The 19,345-nt window shown below is 46.0% G+C and overlaps 1 protein-coding gene across 4 annotated transcripts; it reads left to right on the top strand.

Moving 5' to 3' along the window:
* Positions 1-3,454: 3,454 nt before the first annotated feature.
* Positions 3,455-18,932, top strand: LOC108937422 (mitogen-activated protein kinase kinase kinase 3-like). Of its 4 annotated transcripts, none has more exons than XM_018757375.2 (18): positions 3,455-3,554; positions 4,859-5,048; positions 8,462-8,538; positions 9,704-9,825; positions 10,105-10,145; positions 10,654-10,753; positions 10,857-10,970; positions 11,502-11,616; positions 11,979-12,112; positions 12,241-12,314; positions 12,422-12,489; positions 12,579-12,674; positions 12,973-13,137; positions 13,594-13,742; positions 14,405-14,536; positions 14,656-14,785; positions 15,076-15,253; positions 16,488-18,929. In XM_018757375.2, exons 3-18 carry the CDS (start codon positions 8,535-8,537, stop codon positions 16,714-16,716), a joined length of 1,851 nt encoding a protein of 616 aa, XP_018612891.1. In that variant the 5' UTR covers positions 3,455-3,554; positions 4,859-5,048; positions 8,462-8,534; the 3' UTR covers positions 16,717-18,929. The 4 variants fall into 4 exon arrangements, with proteins under 4 accessions (XP_018612891.1, XP_018612890.1, XP_029110128.1 ...); XM_018757374.2 differs by having other exon boundaries at positions 4,827-5,048; XM_029254295.1 differs by having other exon boundaries at positions 3,455-5,048; positions 11,532-11,616; positions 16,488-18,932.
* The last annotated feature ends 413 nt before the right edge of the window (positions 18,933-19,345 follow it).

Raw genomic sequence — 19,345 nt, 5'->3', positions numbered from 1 at the left:
CGGGGGCAGCAGTCCGAGCAGAGTCCTCCAGACTTCCCTCTCCCCGCACACCTCCTCCAGTTCCTCTGGGGGAACCCCAAGGCGTTCCCAGGCCAGCCGGGAGACATAGTCTCTCCAACGTGTCCTGGGTCTGCCCCGAGGCCTCCTCCCAGTGGGACAAGCCCGGAACACCTCCCCTGGAAGGCGTCCAGGAGGCATCCGGAACAGATGCCCGAGCCACCTCAACTGGCTCCTCTCGATGCGGAGGAGCAGCGGCTCTACTCTGAGCTCCTCCCGGGTGACTGAGCTCCTCACCCTATCCCTAAGGGTGCGCCCAGCCACTCTGCGGAGGAAACTCATTTCTGCCGCTTGTATCCGCGATCTCATTCTTTCGGTCATGATCCAGAGTTCATGACCATAGGTGAGGGTAGGAACGTAGATCGACCGGTAAATTGAGAGCTTCGCCTTACGACTCAGCTCCCTCTTCACCACAACAGACCGGTACAATGACCGCATTACTGCGGACGCCGCACCGATCCGTCTGTCGACCTGCCGCTCCATTTTTCCCTCACTCGTGAACAAGACCCCGAGATACTTAAACTCCTCCACTTGAGGGAGCAACTCCCCCCTAACCCGGAGGGGGCAATCCACCTTTTTCCGACTGAGAACCATGGCCTCGGATTTGGAGGTGCTGATTCTCATCCCCGCCGCTTCGCACTCGGCTGCAAACCTCCCCAGTGCACGCTGCAAGTCTTGACTTGATGAAGCCAACAGGACCACATCGTCCGCAAAAAGCAGAGACGAGATCTCGCGGCCACCAAAACAGACACCCTCCGTTCCCTGACTGCGCCTAGAAATTCTGTCCATAAAGATAATGAACAGAATCGGTGACAAAGGGCAGCCCTGGCGGAGTCCAACATGAACCGGGAACAGGTCTGACTTACTGCCGGCAATGCGAACCAAGCTCCTACTCCGGTCATACAGGGAACGAACAGCCCGTAGCAACGAGCCCCGAACCCCATAATCCCGAAGTACCCCCCACAGGATGCCACGAGGGACACGGTCGAATGCCTTCTCCAGGTCCACAAAACACATATGGACTGGTTGGGCAAACTCCCACGAACCCTCCAGCACCCTAGTGAGGGTATAGAGCTGGTCCAGTGTTCCACGGCCAGGGCGAAAACCGCATTGCTCCTCCTGAATCCGAGGTTCGACTATCGGTCGGATTCTCCTTTCCAGTACCCTGGCATAGACTTTCCCAGGGAGGCTAAGGAGTGTGATCCCCCTGTAGTTGGAACACAATCTCCGGTCCCCCTTCTTAAAAAGAGGGACCACCACCCCGGTCTGCCAGTCCAGAGGCACCGTTCCCGAACTCCACGCGATGCTGCAGAGGCGTGTCAGCCAAGACAGCCCCACAACATCCAGAGACTTGAGAAACTCGGGGCGGATCTCATCCACCCCCGGAGCCTTGCCACCGAGGAGTTTTTTGACTACCTCAGCAACTTCAGCCAGGGTAATGGACGAGTCCCCCTCCAAGTCCCCAGCCTCAGCTTCCTCTACGGAAGGCGTGTCGGAGGGATTGAGGAGATCCTCAAAGTACTCCTTCCACCGCCCGAGAACATCCTCAGCTGAGGTCAGCAGCGCACCACTTCCACTGTAAACAGTGTTCGTGGAACACCGCTTCCCCCCTCTGAGTCGCCGGACGGTTTGCCAGAATCTCTTTGAGGCTGACCGAAAGTCTTCCTCCATGGCCTCACCGAACTCCTCCCAAGCCCGAGTTTTTGCCGCGGCGACTGCCAGAGCCGCGCTCCGTTTGGCCCGTCGGTACCTGTCAGCTGCTTCAGGAGTCCCATGAGCCAGCCAGGCCCGATAGAACTCCTTCTTCAGCTTGACGGCATCCCTTACTTCCGGTGTCCACCACCGTGTTCGGGGATTGCCGCTGCAACAGGCGCCGGAGACCTTATGGCCGCAGCTCCGAACCGCCGCCCCGACAATGGAGGCGCGGAACATAGTCCATTCAGACTCAATGTCCCCCACCTCCCTCGGGACCTGGTTGAAGCTCTGTCGGAGGTGGGAGTTGAAGACCTCTCTGACAGGGGCCTCCGCCAAACATTCCCAACAGACCCTCACTATGCATTTGGGCCTGCCAGGTCTGTCCAGCTTTTTCCCCTGCCATCGAATCCAACTCACCACCAGGTGGTGATCAGTTGACAGCTCAGCCCCTCTCTTCACCCGAGTGTCCAAGACATATGGCCGAAGGTCAGAAGAAACGACTACAAAGTCGATCATCGACTTCCGACCTAGGGTGTCCTGGTGCCAAGTGCACTGATGGACACCCTTATGCATGAACATGGTGTTCGTTATGGATAAACCGCGACTAGCACAGAAATCCAATAACAACTCACCGCTCGGGTTCAGATCAGGGAGGCCGTTCCTCCCAATCACGCCCCTCCAGGTATCACTGTCGCTGCCCACGTGGGCGTTAAAGTCCCCCAGTAGAACGACAGAGTCCCCAGTGGGAGCGCTTTCCAGCACGCCCCCCAGGGACTCTAAAAAGGCCGGGTACTCTACACTGCCGCTAGGCGCATAAGCACAAACGACAGTGAGAGACCGTTCCCTGACCCGAAGGCGTAGGGAGACGACCCTCTCATTCACCGGGGTAGACTCCAACACATGGCGGCTGAACTGGGGGGCTATTAATAAGCCCACACCAGCCCACCGCCTCTCACTTTGGGCAACGCCAGAATAGTGGAGAGTCCACCCCCGATCGAGGAGAGTGGTTCCAGAACCCAAGCTGTGAGTGGAAGTGAGCCCGACTATATCTAGACGGTATCTCTCGACTTCCCGCACCAGCTCAGGCTCCTTCCCCGCCAGTGAGGTGACATTCCAAGTCCCAAAAACCAGAGTTGGCGCCCGAGGTTTGGGTCGGCCGGGCACTCGGCCCCGACCACCGCCCAAATCACAATGCACCGGCCCCTTACGGTTTCTCCGGCAGGTGGTGAGCCCACCGAAGAGCGGCTCCACGTCATGGCTTCGGGCTGAGCCCGGCCAGGCCCCGTGGGCATAGACCTGGCCACCAGGCGCTCGCATGCGAGCCCCCCCCCAGGCCTGGCTCCAGGGTGGGGCCCCGGTGACCCCATACCGGGCGGGGTAAACGAAAGCCTTGATTTTTCCGTCATAAGGGGTTTTTGAACCGCGCTTTGTCTCGTCTGTCATCCAGGACCTGTCTGCCATGGGAGACCCTACCAGGGGCATATAGCCCCAGACAACATAGCTCCTGGACTCATTCAGGCACTCAAACCCCTCCACCACGGTAAGGTGGCGGTTCACGGAGGAGTATTTTAACATACTGTATGATATTTAAATAACGAAGAGACCACACAGCGGACACTCGGGAGACGTTTTGCGCACAACGTCACCAAGGCGTGTTTACGTCAGAGCGTGCGCGCACCCGTCTTTCAGGCGCGTAATGGGCACTCTCCCCCCTCGCTAGTAAAGCAAGCGACTCGTCGGATGAGCGGTGCGCGCGCCCGTCCGTCTTCGCTCGGCGTCACTTAAAGTTTGAATTCGTAACCGTGAGTAAAATAAAAGTTTTTACTAGTTTAACTTCGATTTTATATACGCGAAAGGGAGGGACTGCGCGCGTTGTCTTGGGGCCGTCTGTAGTGTTTTTGGTTTTGTTGGTTGTGCTGTTGTTGTTTCCAAGTTGACGGATGGGTTCCGGTCACTTTTATTTTCTGTCAGGAAATTCGCCTCAGTTCAAGACTGTACTTTTTTTTTTTTTTTTTTTTTCTTGGGCCATCCTCGTTTTTCAGTACAATTTCTTTGACTGTTTAACATAATTGTGTTTCTTTATGTGCAGTTGAGTTTTACCGTGCTCAGCAGGTCGGGCTGTGTGTGAGTCGTGTTTAGAAGAAGAAGTCTGAAAACAGAGGAATGAATCTTGCTGTACCGATCGATTAACTGCTGCTGTTTCACGAAACACTCTGAGTGAGGAACTTCAGTTAGCAATTCTTGCATTTTTCGGAAACTGCAGCTGACATCGCTCTGTTTTTACTCTGAAAACCTCCATATTGTAATTGTGGCTGCAGACCGACGTCACACCAGTTCGTGTCCCGACTCCCGTACCCAGTTTAAGCTGCACTCTTGATTCAGATTTGGAGGATCCGAAGTGAGTCTGAAACAGCAGCGCTACTGACTTGACTTTTTAATAATCAAAATAAATAGTCCTTTTTTTTTTCCCCCTGGTTATTATGACTTAATCGAAGCAAATGATGGCACATCGTGACGTTTTCAATCAAAATATGTCCTGGAATTTACTAATCTCTTTTCTTAAAGCGGTGGGAAATATTAGCGATACACTTTTGGAGCTGGGGCAGAACGATTAAAATAAATAATTGTAAAATTAGCAGGAAAAGGGGCCGTCCTAAAGCCCGGTCCGTTCCTCGGCTGCAGCCCACTTTTACAGATGGGCTCCGCTGTTCCACCTTTCGAGTTGAGTGTCTCGTAGTCCCCGCTCGTTCTTCGCCTGCAGACTGCGGCGCGGAGCTTGTGTTGCTTCTCTTCTATTGCTCCACTCGGAACATCTTGCTTTTCTGATTCTCGGACAGTAAATATTCCACGTAAACGGACGTTTCTTTCCATTTCGAAATTATTCGAATAAAGGACATTTTATTCGATCACCGTCCAAGTAAATGTGAACCTTGGGAGTAATTTTATGAAACATCGGAGAAAGTTTGCACTTCTCAACTTAACGGCCAGACCTTAGTTAAAAGCATTTTCTCAGCCAGGATCGCAGCGGGTTTTATTTTTTACATTCATTGGCTTGGCGTTCTGTGTCAATTAAGATGTCCCAACGCTAGCGCCGTGGCGCTTGCAGGCGCCTCTTTTGCCACTCCGAGTAAACAGAGTGTGCTCCGGCTGAGGATGACTCCCCTGGGCCGCCGCAGGATCGCATCTCCATCGTCTCTTCAAGACTGACTTCCAGAGAGGAGCGAGTGCGGGGCTCTCTGGGGCCCTCACCGTGGCCGCCCAGGTGCCCGCCCCCGGGCTCGACCCCGTCTGCACCGGTGAGTGTTGGACCGTGTGTCTCCCTTTTATGAACTTTGCCGATCGCTGATCTGACTGAGCTCTACTCCGTTTGCCAAGGAAGGAGGAGGCTGTCCAGAGCGGGGTTTTCACGTGTATGGGGAGTAAATGAATTGCAGACTGGCTCTGGATGAGTGGTTTGTTTTGGCTTGAGTTGTGCTCTGAGGGGAAAGTACCCTACATCTCTGGAAAGGAATCCAGTTTACAGTTTGAATTCTTTTCTTATGTGAACAGCTGCGCTCTAAAAGTTAATAAGATGTTGCAGGTACAAATGCTAGGGCCCTGCTATTGAACCCATTCTTATGTATTGGGTGCTGTAGGTTGTTTAAATTGGGTAACTTGTGTAACAATTTTCTGAAAATGCACTCATCTTTATTGTTAGATTTTTTTTTTTGCAGATTTAATATTAAATGAAATTAAATTCCTCAAGGTGAACAACAGTTTTGTCATGCATTCCCTATTAAGTTGAGCTTCTATTGTCATTCCAGTTACATGATCAGCATGGTGGCGCGTAGCGCTGTTGTCTTACAACTCCTCACTGGTGTGAGAGGACATGAGCTTGATCCCCAACTTAGTCTGTGTAGAGTTTTTGTTCTTCCCATGTTCGTTTGGTTTTCCACTTGTTTCTCCGGTTTCCTCGTATAGTCGAAAGACATTTGTTTCAGGTGAATTGTTGACCCTAAATTGCTCATAGTTTGTGTGTAGTCTGGTGTATAGATGAGGTTGTATACTGTAGTGTTTCTAGCACTGCTACTGTTAGTTACCTTGGATAAAGAGGTATCAGGTGAATACTACATCAAATTTGTTGTTGGAGGCTTTGGAGAAATGCTTCAGCTAAAAGAAATTGAAATTTGAAGGGTTTTCTGTAAGGCATGATGGTCTGCAAGTGTGTGTGCACCATTAGACTACTTAGTGCTTTTCTAGTTATGCTCTTGTAGCTGCACAGCAGCAAATTGATACAGTACTCATTGTATGAGTGAAAAAGAAAAATCGTGAAGTTCATTATCTGACATTTTAGGTCACCTTGGTGAAAGGCTAATAATAGTCCAGTGGTTGTAAATGGCAGCATTCAGTGTGGGCAACCTTAGTGGTCTTTTAGGAAACTTGTTTCTCTTTATTGTTCGATATACTTCACTGTGGTGAAATGTTTCATTAGTGAATGAATACAGAATGTGCTTTAAGAGCTGGGCTTGTGAGCAAGATGCTGCAGGTTTAAGTGGAATGTAGGGAAAATATATAATTTGGTGAATAAACCACTTTCCAATCTGGGACACAGTGAGTGAGTATTTCTGCATGCTTCATTTAATTTTAACTGGTTGTGAGGAGGCTTCCAGTTCCAATCCCAGGTGGGGCCTTACTACTGTACAGTAGTAAAAATGCTTAACCCGGTGCATCCACCGGTTTAAATTTAAGCTTCTTTGGTCGAAACGTTGTGCTAGACAAATTAAATGAATGCATGAGAAGTGAGATGCTTTTTACAGCTTTTCCAGTTTCATTAGTCAGATATTCATAGTTATTAGCTTCATTTTACATAGTGGCATATCATTTTGTTTAAGACTCAGCCAAAGTTTTGCTGGTCTGGGCATGTAGAAGATTGTCTTTTTGCTTCTTTTTACAACTTTCTGTCCACCCAGGCATGGAACACTGTGGTTCACACATGACCCTCCAGTAGTGTCTTTCAGTAGGTGCATGGGCCTTTTACAGCGTTTCACTGGCAAGAGTGATGAAATGCATGCAGGGAATGGACTCAAAGGGCAGCCATAGACTAAACACTTCAAAGGAGGAGCTGGGGCAATTTAGTTATTAGAGATGGTTGTGTTTCTCAGTGGGGGGGGGAGATGGTTGGTAAATTAGTGTAATTTCATGAGCTCTGGAAATGCAATGCTAGGAAAACACTTGGGCATGGCTGACCACGCTCTCCCGGCTGCATTCCATGCGTTCTTCCTAGAAGGTTATTGGAACTCGGGAGAGTTGCAAGAGGCACGGTGGCAGGCAGTTTTTTCTTGCATTAGTGGGTGGCAGTAAGGGGGGCTCAGTCAGAGACCTAGCTGTGTGATGTCACGTCTGCTCACCGGGGCTTGGAGTGAATGAAGGCTATTTGTCATATAATTTTAGCTGCTTAAGATTCACAACAACCAAGCCCCCCGACCCCCGGATTCTGTTTATGTTGGGAGATGGAGTTGAATAAGGGGGTGGTTAGCACACACTGGACTTCTTCATGCTTCTGGTAGCAGGATGTAAGGACAGATTAAAGTCAGGTCTGTGGCCGCTGGCGGACATGCCTCACGTTCTTATGGTACTTGAGAGCCGGCAGTGTGATACAGGTGTCAGTGTTGGCCTCATCTGTGGCCAGGCTACACCTGACTCTGACTATGCGGGTTAGAAATGGGCTATTTCAGATTTTGTGAACCATGAGTTAACTGGCGTGTTATTCTTCACACTCTTGTTTTTTCTCTCTTCCCTTTGTAAGGTTTATGTTTAGAAAGGTGATAGTAATATTACTCCTGCTATTTCCAGATATTTATTCATGCTGTGCAGATGCCCTTATTGAAGGTTATTTCAACAGTTACATATTTTCTTGTGGAACCCCTTGGTTCAGGTTAGGTGCCTTTTTGAAGGTTACTGTAGATGTGCATTTTCTAAGGCCTGGAACTAGCAGCCTTCCTCTAATACTGGCCCAGAAGAAGGCATGGTACCAGCTGCTGTGTTTGTGTGAGATGAATAACTAGAATAAGGGTTCTTTAGTTGCTACAGGGTGATTTATTTTGCCTTTGGCCTCCTCTCTCAGTTTGTAATATAGAGCAGGAATTGAATTTAACTTAAATTCAGCATTTTATTTTCAGGAGCTTTTGCAGTCAGTGTGTGAAGTTGACCATTCCCCTAAACCACCATCATGTCCAATTTGTTCGCTAATCTAGTACAACTGAATTTCAATAACTGTTCCAAATATCAGTGCAGGCTATTATAGAATCAAAGGGAACAACAAACTGCACACAGCATCATACCATGATTTTTGACAGAATAAAATTATGCATCAAAAAAATCATAGTTTAAGGAATTTTGTTTTCCACCACATGAAAAGTAACTTTTCTGTTTCCTGACATCTAAGAGGTAAATGTCATTCTTTCAGTTGAAACTGCACCCTTGTACTCTTTGCTTTTGAAAACCATAACAAATGTGTTGTGTGAGGCCAGGAATAACTACACTGAGTAACAGTTAAGTGTTTGTACAGATATATAATTACTGTTGTGCTTTCAAGTGTATAGCTTTTCGGTTAGATAAACAAGTTTTTTTTTTTTTTATTTTTTTAAACAATTGTTGTAAAGCTACAGGTTTTACCTGGAACTTGACGTGCATAAAAAAAATAAATTTCTTTCTGTGTCTTTATTTGTAGTTCCTCCAAATGGTTCTGATTATTCTCTGACGATCTGCAAGCAGCTTGGAAGTGACTACCACCACCTGCCAACATGAGTGAGTTTTCCACCTCTGCTGCAGTTGATCTTGTCCACAACCGGTGGTGTGTGGCCTCCGGTTTCTGTCACCTTGGCTGTAGGTGTTTTGTAAGTGTGGTCTCGGAAAGGGCTGTGGTTGGGTGCATCAGTTTCTCTTTGAAGATGTCAGTAAAGTCAGTGGGGCTTACTTTCTAACCAATCAGCTTTAGTGTTTGAGTCATGCATCCCAGAGATTTGCTGGAACAGGCCATCCTGCCCGCCTGTTATGTTCAGTCTTGCACGCTGATGCTTCCTGGTCTTCTGGACACCCCTCTGAAAAAGAATACCTTGTAAGAGTTCCGGAGGTTGCTCTGGCTTTCCTTTGCACCAGTTCTCTGTGATGTCCATCCAAACTACACAAGTGGAATGTTTTCCCTACTTCGCCAGGTGGCGCAGTGTTCTCAGAGATCAAAGATGGGAACAGAAATATCGAAAAGACTTGAGTAAATTTGACCCAGTCTCACATTTCCAACTGCTTTCACATGCAGTCCTTGCAAAACATTTGAGATTAAAAATGATTTTAAGGTTTTTTTTTTTTTTATATTTATTTAAAATAACAATTGCAAATGCATGAACAAATGTAGATCACTGGTCTACCCTTATCAGGAATGCTGATCTTCACCAGGTACAAGTGTAAAATACAGATTGCATCGTGTCCTATATCTATCCGTGGATTTCGTACTCGGAATTGTGTGTTTGTGTGTATATAGTGGGAAGGTGAGGAGTCATTTCAGGACTAGTTGCCTCTGTTATTTTAACTCCCTTACTTTCTCTCCATCCCATTGCCGTTGGATTTTTGTTAGACTCCATAAGGAGATCAACATACATAACTTTCCAAAATGACTAAGAAAATAGAAATGGATTTGAACCCATTCCACAATCATTTACTGATTAAATCCCCTGTTTCGACAGATACTCCTTTAGCAATAGCAGTGCCTTAACATTGTCCTGTATCATAGTGCCACTTCTGTCTTTGAATACAAAAGCAAGTGAAGCGGTGATTGGAAAGATTTGTTTCCACAATTATAGCACCTTCCTGTATAGTGGGGTGTGTTTTTTTTTTTTTTTGGGTCACCTCCTTTTGATTGTTCCCTCCATCCCTTGTGACCCCTCCTGCCATGTTACTCTGGGTCTAATTGCTGCAGATGAGCGACAGGCTCTCCACTCCATCATGAAAGACCTAGTGGCACTGCAGATGACACGGCGCCAAGTCCAGCCCAGTTTTGACACAGGCAAGACCAAGCCTGTTAGCTCTGCCAACAGACAGGTATGGCTGTTTTCAGCCAATAGCTGCCTAATAAAATGAATGCCTCTCGTTTCTCATGTAGGCTGGAGAACAGCAGGACATTTCCACTGCATACTGGTTTTGTTTGCTTGAAGGTTTATTACATCGAAATGGAACATTACTGTATTTGTTCAGCCATAATTCTACACCAGTGATGGTTTAACATGCTGTCTATGGCTTTGTATTTGGTGCTTGTGTGAACCCCACTCATGTCTTTTTGTTTTTTTTGTTTTTTTTGTTGGGCCTGTGCTGCCCCTGCAGGATGATGTACGAATCAAGTTTGAATTCTGCGGGGAGAGGAGGTCAGAACTTTGTGTGTGTTTTATATTAATCTGCATTTGGTGTATTTAAATATGAGTACTATACATTGTGAGGTTTTGCTGTTTCAGAACAAACAGATTTCTGTTAGTCTGTATCAATGAGTATTTGAGTGTTGGAGAAATTTTGGATATGTGTTGTACATGTAAATCCATTGTGTATTAGTGTGTGCGTGTTTGTGTGTCATAGCTACCTATTGAGTACGTATGCTTGTGTGTCCACGTGTCCGATGTTTGCTCGTGCACCGATATGCAGTAGGCTGTACATGGAATGCTTGTGGTTTGGCACCAGCTGATGATGGAAACCACAGGAATGATAGGTGTGCACTCAGTGTTTTACATAGGATGCCCCCTGGAGATCATATGTAGTAGTGCATTCAGGACCAGAACAGGATTAGTAATTCAGTGTTCCTCTGTGTATGTTATACTGCATGTTATACAGCTTATCTTAATTTGCTTGTTGACACTTTTGTCTGTGCTGGATCTTGGACAGGATCTTGATGTTTGGACGGCCAGTGCAATTTGAAGAGGTACGGCAGAAGATGAAAGCAGTCTTCAGCCAACAGCTGGACCTGCATTACATGAATAACGAGGTAATGCCATTTAGACAAATCCTGGAGACAACTGGAACTCACATTTGTCTACTTTGTACCACTAACCAATGTGAATTAATTCTTCTCTGTTTCTACTGCTCAGTTATCTATCCCTTTGCGCAGTCAAGATGATCTGGATAAAGCCATTGACCTGTTTGATCGCAGCTCCAACACAAAGAGCATCAAAATCCTTCTTCTGACCCCAGAGCATAACAATGTAAGTGGCAAGCCTTCTTCCAAGATACTGTGTATTTTTCAGTTTTAAGTGCAGACATCTTTTATGAGGCCACTGTCAGTCTTTACGGGGTTGGTGGTGAATCTTTGTCAGCTTCTTCTTCCCTGTCTTATCTCCTCTTGTGTTCCTGAGTGCTATGTAGAAGAGATCAGGAGAGGTCATGTTCACAATTGGGCTGGACTTTCTGCACAATTTGGATTTACAGTCTGAATAAAACAATCCAAATAAATATGTAATGAATTATGCCTTGAGCTGTTTGAGAATATGCCTGCCAAACTGCATCATTTCATTGTCAAGCAGTTTTGGAGTGAGACCTCTGCTAAAATACACATACTTGCACATAACATGTCAGTCTTCTGTAACACTCAACAATTACTTGTACATGTGCAGTACACACATACATGCATTCTGATGTGTACACATTTTGAAGTGTAATCTAACAGTCTTGATGAACTTTAGCAAGGATTGCATTGTCTTGTATGCTGCTGTTATTAGTTCTCCTTTCTCCTCCAGGCTTCCTCACACAGTACCGTGTGCAAACAGGTGCGGATCAAAGCCTCTCAATCCACAGGTGATGTCAACGCCACCTATCAGTCTTCCGAACCTAGAGGGCGTCACCTGTCTAGCAGTGAGTGAAATCTGACTTTTCTCTGTTTTGAGCTCTTATGTATCACCACCCCCCTGTCTCTTTGCTTGCAGATATACAGAATGCAGCTGGCATCACATTTTAAATTGTGTGCTGAAATTTAGTGGTAGGGCTGGTTCTGTTTTAATATTGTTAGCTCAGGATTTTGTCAGCATAATTTGTTTGCTCTGTTTTCATCTTTATCTTTTTCAGCCACCCCCCATTTTCTTGCTCCTGCTTTCTATTTATTAAAATGACATGTGGAGCAATGACTGCAGACCTGTGCAGTGCTACTGTAGTTATTCAGCATAACTCAGGTTATCACAGAGTCCATGTTAGTAGTAACCCCACCTTCCCCCAATCAGGCTCCCAGAATACAGGTCGTAGCTCTCCACCCCCTGGCTATGTCCCAGAGCGACAGCAACGCATCGCCCGCCAGGGCTCCTATACCAGCATCAACAGCGAGGGGGAATTCATCCCTGAGACTAATGACCAGTGTGTGAGTAACTTGTTAGGGTAGTAAAGCTCTTTCTGAAATCATAAACACTGAGTAAAAAGCTATGAGAATGCCCAGGAGTAAACCTAGGACTGACCCACTCACATGTGGCCTTTGTCTTCTCTGTACAGGTCCTGGACCCCTGGAGCAGTGCAGAGAACTCTGTGTCAAGCAGCTGCCAGTCTCTAGACAGTAACTCAGACAGGTGGGATGGGACTTCTGCAGTTTGTGTGTGTGTGTGTGTTATGAGGTAAGGAACTCACTGGTGTAGATCATTAACCTTGCTGGCTTATGCTTCTTGCCTCCCCACAGTCCTGCCCTCAGGAAGTCACGGATGTACAGAGCCAAGAGCTACCCCGACAACCGGCAGGACTTATCCGGTGAATCCTCTGTTGGAAGATGATGTTCAATGTATCAGATCTTTGTGCCGTTCAGTTGCATAAAAACATTTTTTCCCTGTTCTCTGTAGATCGTGAGAACCACATTTATGACAAGGTGGTGGGAAAGGGGGGGACATACCCTCGCAGGTACCATGTCTCCCCCCAGCACAAGGACCACAATGAAGGTAGGTTCTTTCTTGTTATTCTTGAAGATGGGCAAGTTTCTTTCAGAGAGGGATGGTTAGAAGTTGTGTGTGCAAGGTTTTCTTTGGAACAGTGATGGCTGTTTCAAGGACCTCAAGCAGTGTTGTTAAATACCTTTAACCTGAAGGCTTCTTCATTAAATCCCATAAGTTACATTGATAAAATTCTCTTGTAGTACATTTAAATAAGGCAACTAATAAGAGTAGTTTTATGAGTCTAGCACTCCTTGACCATCCTTTTCAGTGTTGTCATCTAACATTGCTAACTCCACATCCACAGGACGGAGGACCTTCCCTCGAATCCGCCGCCCCCAGGGCAACCTGTTCACGCTAGTTCCATCATGCCGTGCCCTCAATGGCAGCGAGGAGAGCCTGGGTTCTACATGGCAGCTGATGGATCCACAGGGCCGGCTTCGTCCCCAGGACAGAGGGGTTCCCCATAAGTGTGGGTCTGCACTACCCGCTCCAAAGTTACACAGACCAGTAGGGAGTATGGTGGTTAAGGAGCTCTACCTGTGATGAAGGTCTTGAAGGCTAGGCTTATGGATGTTTGTCCTGGAAGTCAGAGTTGTTACATATACAAGTGTTGCTCCACTAGGTACCCAAAAGCTTGGTGAACATCTAGCTATATAAATGGGTCAAATGTAAAGTTACTTGCTGCTTTGGCTGCCAGTGTCTGCTGAGTAGCTAAATAACTCATCGTAATCTACCCACAGCACTGTAAATGTTCTCTTGGTTTCATAGTATTTGCTATACTATGGGAGGAAGAACAAGCCTGGTTGTTCATTGTTACAGCAATGAGACAATATAGTGGGGTCATGAGTTATAGCCAGGAGTTGGTTTCTTTTCCTAAGGACATGGGTTGTGCTGACTTGGCATTATGTGTTTGTTTGTTTCCCAGCCCCTAGCGCCCCCATAACATGGAGGCGGGGCAAACTTCTAGGGCAAGGAGCTTTTGGGCGGGTTTACCTGTGTTATGATGTGGACACGGGCCGAGAGCTGGCAGCCAAGCAGGTCCAGTTTGACCCGGACAGCCCCGAGACCAGCAAGGTAACAGTCAAGCAGAACCAGTAGTAACTAAGAACTCTTAAGGATTTTAATCAATTACATAAGACTCGTATCTGCCTATGTTTAATATTGTACCAAACAACTTTTAGTCAGACAATTTATGAAATAATTTTTTTTTTTTTTTTTGGGGGCATTCATATTTTGGCCTGTACTTAACGATGTGAACAGTGTTTGTAAAACCACTTGAATCTTAACATTTAACATGTCAGAAATTTCTCTGTAAAAAGTGTGTTGAATTCTCTCTGGGGTTGAGTTGGGCTTTTTGCCTGCACTTTAAAGTTGTTTCCTGTCTATTACTGAGAAAACATGATGTCATGTCCTGTGCAAGAGTGATGGTAGGGGAACTGTGGGGAGGTGTGTTGGCTTCCTGCTCCTGGAGTGCGCTGAAATAACATGCCATCATCTGCCATTGTTGCAGATTTTTTTTTTTTTTGGATTAGAAATTTACATTGTGTCTTAATACAGATGGAATCCTTTCAGCATATATACAAAAACGTGATATGTAAGACAAGGGATTAACCATTGTGTATAGTTGTTAGTTTTTATATAGTCTTGACTTTTTTGCAGTTCAGCATTACAACTGTGTGTGATAATGCTATGCCTGTGTTCGGCACCTCCTCAGCCTACCTTCTTCCTGTCTTTAGGAGGTGAGTGCCCTGGAGTGCGAGATCCAGCTGCTGAAAAACCTGCACCATGAACGTATTGTGCAGTACTATGGCTGCCTGCGTGACCACAATGAGAAGACCCTCACCATCTTCATGGAGTACATGCCAGGGGTGCGTCTCCGTGCAAGCTGCGTTTGAAAGGGCAAGGAGGAAGTTGAAGATCATAGTTAGAAAGTTATTTGTGTTTTGTCATGTCTCTGAGAATGTTCTGTACTGACCATATGTCTTAGGGTTCAGTGAAGGACCAACTCAAGGCCTACGGTGCCCTAACGGAGAACGTGACCCGGAAGTACACCCGGCAGATCCTGGAGGGCATGTCCTACCTGCACAGCAACATGATTGTGCATCGTGATATCAAAGGTAGCAAGAGGAATCAGGAATGGATGCAGTTTAGCAGTTTGATATTTTAAGTCTTAATCTAAAGTTGTTTTTGAATTTTTTTTTAAAGAATCTGATTTGTATGATTCATAATCTATTGATCTAACCATATAGATTTCTCTGAAGAAAATCTGTAGTTACAGCTTTTTCTACTGATACATGGACAGCTTATAGAATGGTCTCTGGAATCAATGCAAGTCAGAACAGATGGAAATGTGCAGATTTCCAATCCAATGGGTCACGTCTGTTTTGCTAACCCTTCCCATTCACAGGTGCCAACATCCTGAGAGACTCTGTGGGAAATGTGAAGCTGGGAGATTTTGGAGCCAGCAAGAGGCTTCAGACAATCTGCATGTCTAGCACAGGGATGCGCTCTGTCACTGGCACCCCCTACTGGATGAGCCCAGAGGTGATCAGCGGCGAGGGCTACGGCAGGAAAGCCGACGTATGGTGAGGCGCTACCAGCAGTTAAGGGTGCAGTGGTGCAGTTAAGGGTGCAGTGGGTCTGTAGAATGTCGGTCACCAAGAAACATAGATATTAGTAAGGTGAGATGCATGAGGAAATTCTGGTATTTGACAACTAACATAGAACACAGGCATCTAACATGTAAAGGAGGTACATGATGTGCAACATGCAAAACGAGTGAGATTAAATTGATGGTGTGGTTTAAAATGCAAGTGCTTTGGGTACAGCACTTTTGTTTAGTAACAACACTTGTTCACAAAAGTGTCTTAATACCAACTTTAAAATGCATCAAAAGTTGGGACAACTTCTGTCCTAACACTTCCACAAATAAGTGACTGTAATGTCAAAATACCAGTGCTGGGAATTTATTAGAAATTAATCAGCAGTCTGTTTTGTTCCCCTGTCTACATTTTTCTCTTTTGCGTCTTCTCTTCTAGTTTCCAGCAGTCATCTGTTTTCCATGTTTATAAATGTGTACAGCTGTTAGACATACTCCGGAGACATTCTGACCCCTGAACAGGAGGTCATCTCCCCCATGGGACTTCTACGAGTATTTGGATACCAAAAAAGTCAATTTGGCACAAGGAAAACATGCTATTTTTAATAGAGTGAGAAAAGGGGTCTGGTGCTGCTATGAGGGAATAATCTGGGAGGGCCCCACCTGCTGGCCAAGAGTGACACCTCTTTCCTACCCTATTCACGGTTCAGCCTCACCCCACAGTTTAATTAGACTCATCATAGAAGGGATGCCTTTGGCCCACAACCAGTCTCTGCAGCCGGGTAGCTGTTCTGTTCCAGGGATTGGAATGTTCCGAGTCCTCGGCCTCCCTGGGGGGGACAGCAGAAGGGGAGATGGACCTAGAGTGGACCTCATGAGGCCCTTTTCATCTCCTGCTGAGTCTGCTGTGTCACTTGCACCCACAGCTTTTAAAAACATGGTCTAATTGTCAACAGCAAGTAGGGGAAAATTTTCCACAAAAACATTCTGCCTAATCCCAAAATAAAACAGCCCTGGGCCTCAGGTTGGCAGAAAGCGCTTGTTCGCTGGTGGGATGTTGAGGCCATGCTGTTGCTGTTGGAGCTCTGGGGAATAGTTGGTTTTTGTAACATTCTCACTGTGGCTTGTGTTGCAAAGTGTTTTTTTATACAGGTAAAAACTTGGTTCAACACCATCTTAACTCTGTCTGTGTACCACCAACCCCCCTGCTCTTCCTTTAGGAGTCTGGGCTGCACCATGGTGGAGATGCTGACAGAGAAACCTCCCTGGGCAGAGTATGAGGCTATGGCGGCCATCTTCAAAATTGCCACACAGCCCACAAACCCTGTGCTGCCATCCCACACCTCGGAGAATGCCCGTGACTTTCTGCGGCGTATTTTCGTGGAGGCCAGGCATCGGCCAAGTGCCGAGGAATTGCTCAGGCACCCCTTCTTACAGGTCGTGTGCTGAGGATTTTCCCTTCGCATCCTGAATTCACCTCCTTCCACAGTCTGGGATACCCTGAAGTGTAGCACCAGTTAGACTTCCGTGATGCTCCTCCAACTTCCCTCCACTAGGGGGCTGCGTCAACCCTCACAAGCTACCAAGAATGGGAAGAGGCGTTATGCACCATGTGGTGTGACGGACCGGAGTGCCATCACCACACAAGAAGGTGGACTTCTTGAACTGCAGCGCTCCCTCAGTGCATTTCATATGGACTGCTGAAGCAAGTGTCCTTCCCCAAGGTGGACCTGTGGTGCTCTGTCCATCTGCTCTAAAAGTGCCTTTTGAAATACACCAAAGTGTTCATAGCTCTATGTTTACACTTGAGCCTTTCTGTAACTTGTGTTCCTTGTCCTGCAGATCTGAGGGTCAAAGTCAGTGTTAGCCATGTGCTAATCTTATCGCCACTGTCTGATTGGACAGTGTACATTAGTTCTGCATGGCAGGATGGTCTGCCAATGTACTGAATGTTCTCAGAAGGATTTTTCCATTCTTTTTCCTTCACTCAGTTTTTTTTTTCTTTGTCCATTGCTCCTGTTCAGTTTTATTTATTTTTTTTAAACCTTCGGATATGCCACATAAAGAGCTGGACCCATCTAATATTCAGGGGGGTCTCTGTCATCTTTATGGACTTTGTACTGCCTGCAGATCCTTCATGTCCCCACCCTAAGAGCTATTAGCCTGTACTTGCAAAAGAGTGGGACTTAGAAGCCATGTGCTTCTCCTCGCCATGTCTGCTACTCATGCATGTTGACATACCAAAGAGTTTCCTTTCACTCAACAGGAAGAGAAGAAAAGCAAAGGGAATCTCCCAAACCAGACACAGCTAAAGGAGAATTATCTGTAGTATTTCCCAAGGAGTTGCACAGTGAGGCTGAAGGATGCTCTTTAGAAAGTTTGTGTTTGCACGATCATGGCAGTAGGACTTTCTCCTGGGATGTGACTGGGCAATTGGAGGAATTTTCCTCTGGTTTTGCTTTTACTTTTTGTTCAGCCAGAAATGCACTTTTTTTGGAACATGAATGTGTTTCTCCCCCCCCCCATTCCCTTCCCTCTCCCATTGTTTGTCACAGCTTTTTCACCTTTTTATCATTCAATGTGAAGCATCTCTTTATTTATGTCCCAAATGTCCATTTATTTGAATTTTTATATATAAATATATATGTATAAATATATTTTTTATATATTGACTCTAAACGGTTTGAAATCCAAGGATGCGTTTAGAATTACAAGGATATGATTAGGAAATAAGACTTAGAATCGTTGAAGCAGCTGGTTTTGCAGAGATTACACCATGGGTTAATAATATTGTGCAACAAGGGTTGATAACCTGCTCTGTTCATCCAGGCAGCAAATTGACATCAGTTCCAGACATCCGTTTTGGGAGACGGTGTTACAGTGCCTTCCATTCTTTGACACCCTGAAGCAGGGCTGCGTGTCATTTTTCTGGCCACGATGACTTGAGGACCGCAGAGTAGAGTTCAACCCAGCATGACGATTTTGGTTAGTCCAGGGTTTGACTGTGACTCATGTCCTCAGAGTAGAGCTGTGGAAATTCTACAGTACCTCGAGTGGAAATGACAGGCTGAAAAACTAATTGCTTCAGCCCTAAAGTTACTGCTAATTTGGCTGTAAATTGAACTAAACTTTCAGTTACAACAAACTTCTGTAATTCACAATTCCCACCATGTTACTTTGTAGCCGAAGTGAAAATTGGAAAAAATTTTAACAGTGACATGTAGTTTCACTGTTATGTTTCAAATATATGGACAAAGTGGTATCTGGAGCTTTTTTGGCTATGGATGCCTGTCCTAGGTATTATAGAATATGTTTAAGCTACCAGAGGACATGGTCACAGGGGTCTGTCAGGCTCAATTTTCTTATGCCTTGCTCACAAAGAGGGCTAATGATCAAATGGATGACGTGCAGCTGCTCAGTGTTAGTCAGCTGAAATCAGTATTAAAATGATCAGTGATATAAGGCACTTGCCAAAGCTTATAATCAATGAACCCTGGAGTAATCAAAGGATTACAGAACTGCAGTTTATATATATATATATGAATACATATAGGAAATATATATTTGTATCTTGACAGGGGACTTGCAGTGCAAAGTCCAGTATATCAAATATATTTACAATAAAAGTGAGGAGTATGTCTTGTCAAATGTTTGCACTTTTTTTTATGTGAATTGCATGTTCTGTACCATATGGCTGGAAGACTTTGAAAATGTGCAGTGAAAGGAATTATGATTTCAGTAATGGGAACAGTTGCTGTAGTGTGGTTGGTGTTTAGACCTGTTCTGGTTCCTTGCTTCTGGTCATTTAGGGTTGCTCATTGTGGTAGAGAAGCTTGGAATTCTGAATGGGGAGGTCCCGCAATAGGGGCCACTGTAGACCAGAAGGAATCTACTGGGCAGCAGTGATTCCTTGGTCTCTGTCAATAGATCATTTCTGTGTGGTGTTTACATGTTCTCTGTATCTTTACTTGGGTTTCTTCCAGGTCCTCGGGGTTGCTCTCATAGTCCAAAGATGTGTTTCAGGGCAACTGGTGACTGTAAATTGCCGTCTGTCTGTCTGTCATCATGGAAATACTCC

The sequence above is a fragment of the Scleropages formosus genome, chromosome 8 (assembly GCF_900964775.1).
Source record: "Scleropages formosus chromosome 8, fSclFor1.1, whole genome shotgun sequence".
Lineage (NCBI taxonomy): Eukaryota > Metazoa > Chordata > Actinopteri > Osteoglossiformes > Osteoglossidae > Scleropages > Scleropages formosus.
This window is presented reverse-complemented; position numbering and strand designations above follow the sequence as displayed.

Bases quoted from the DNA above. Each gene is read 5' to 3' on its own strand.
- LOC108937422 (XM_018757375.2), top strand. The intron at 10,971-11,501 runs GTAAGTGGCAAG...TTTCTCCTCCAG, and splicing joins TGACCCCAGAGCATAACAAT to GCTTCCTCACACAGTACCGT. The intron at 13,138-13,593 runs GTGGGTCTGCAC...TTTGTTTCCCAG, and splicing joins CAGAGGGGTTCCCCATAAGT to CCCCTAGCGCCCCCATAACA.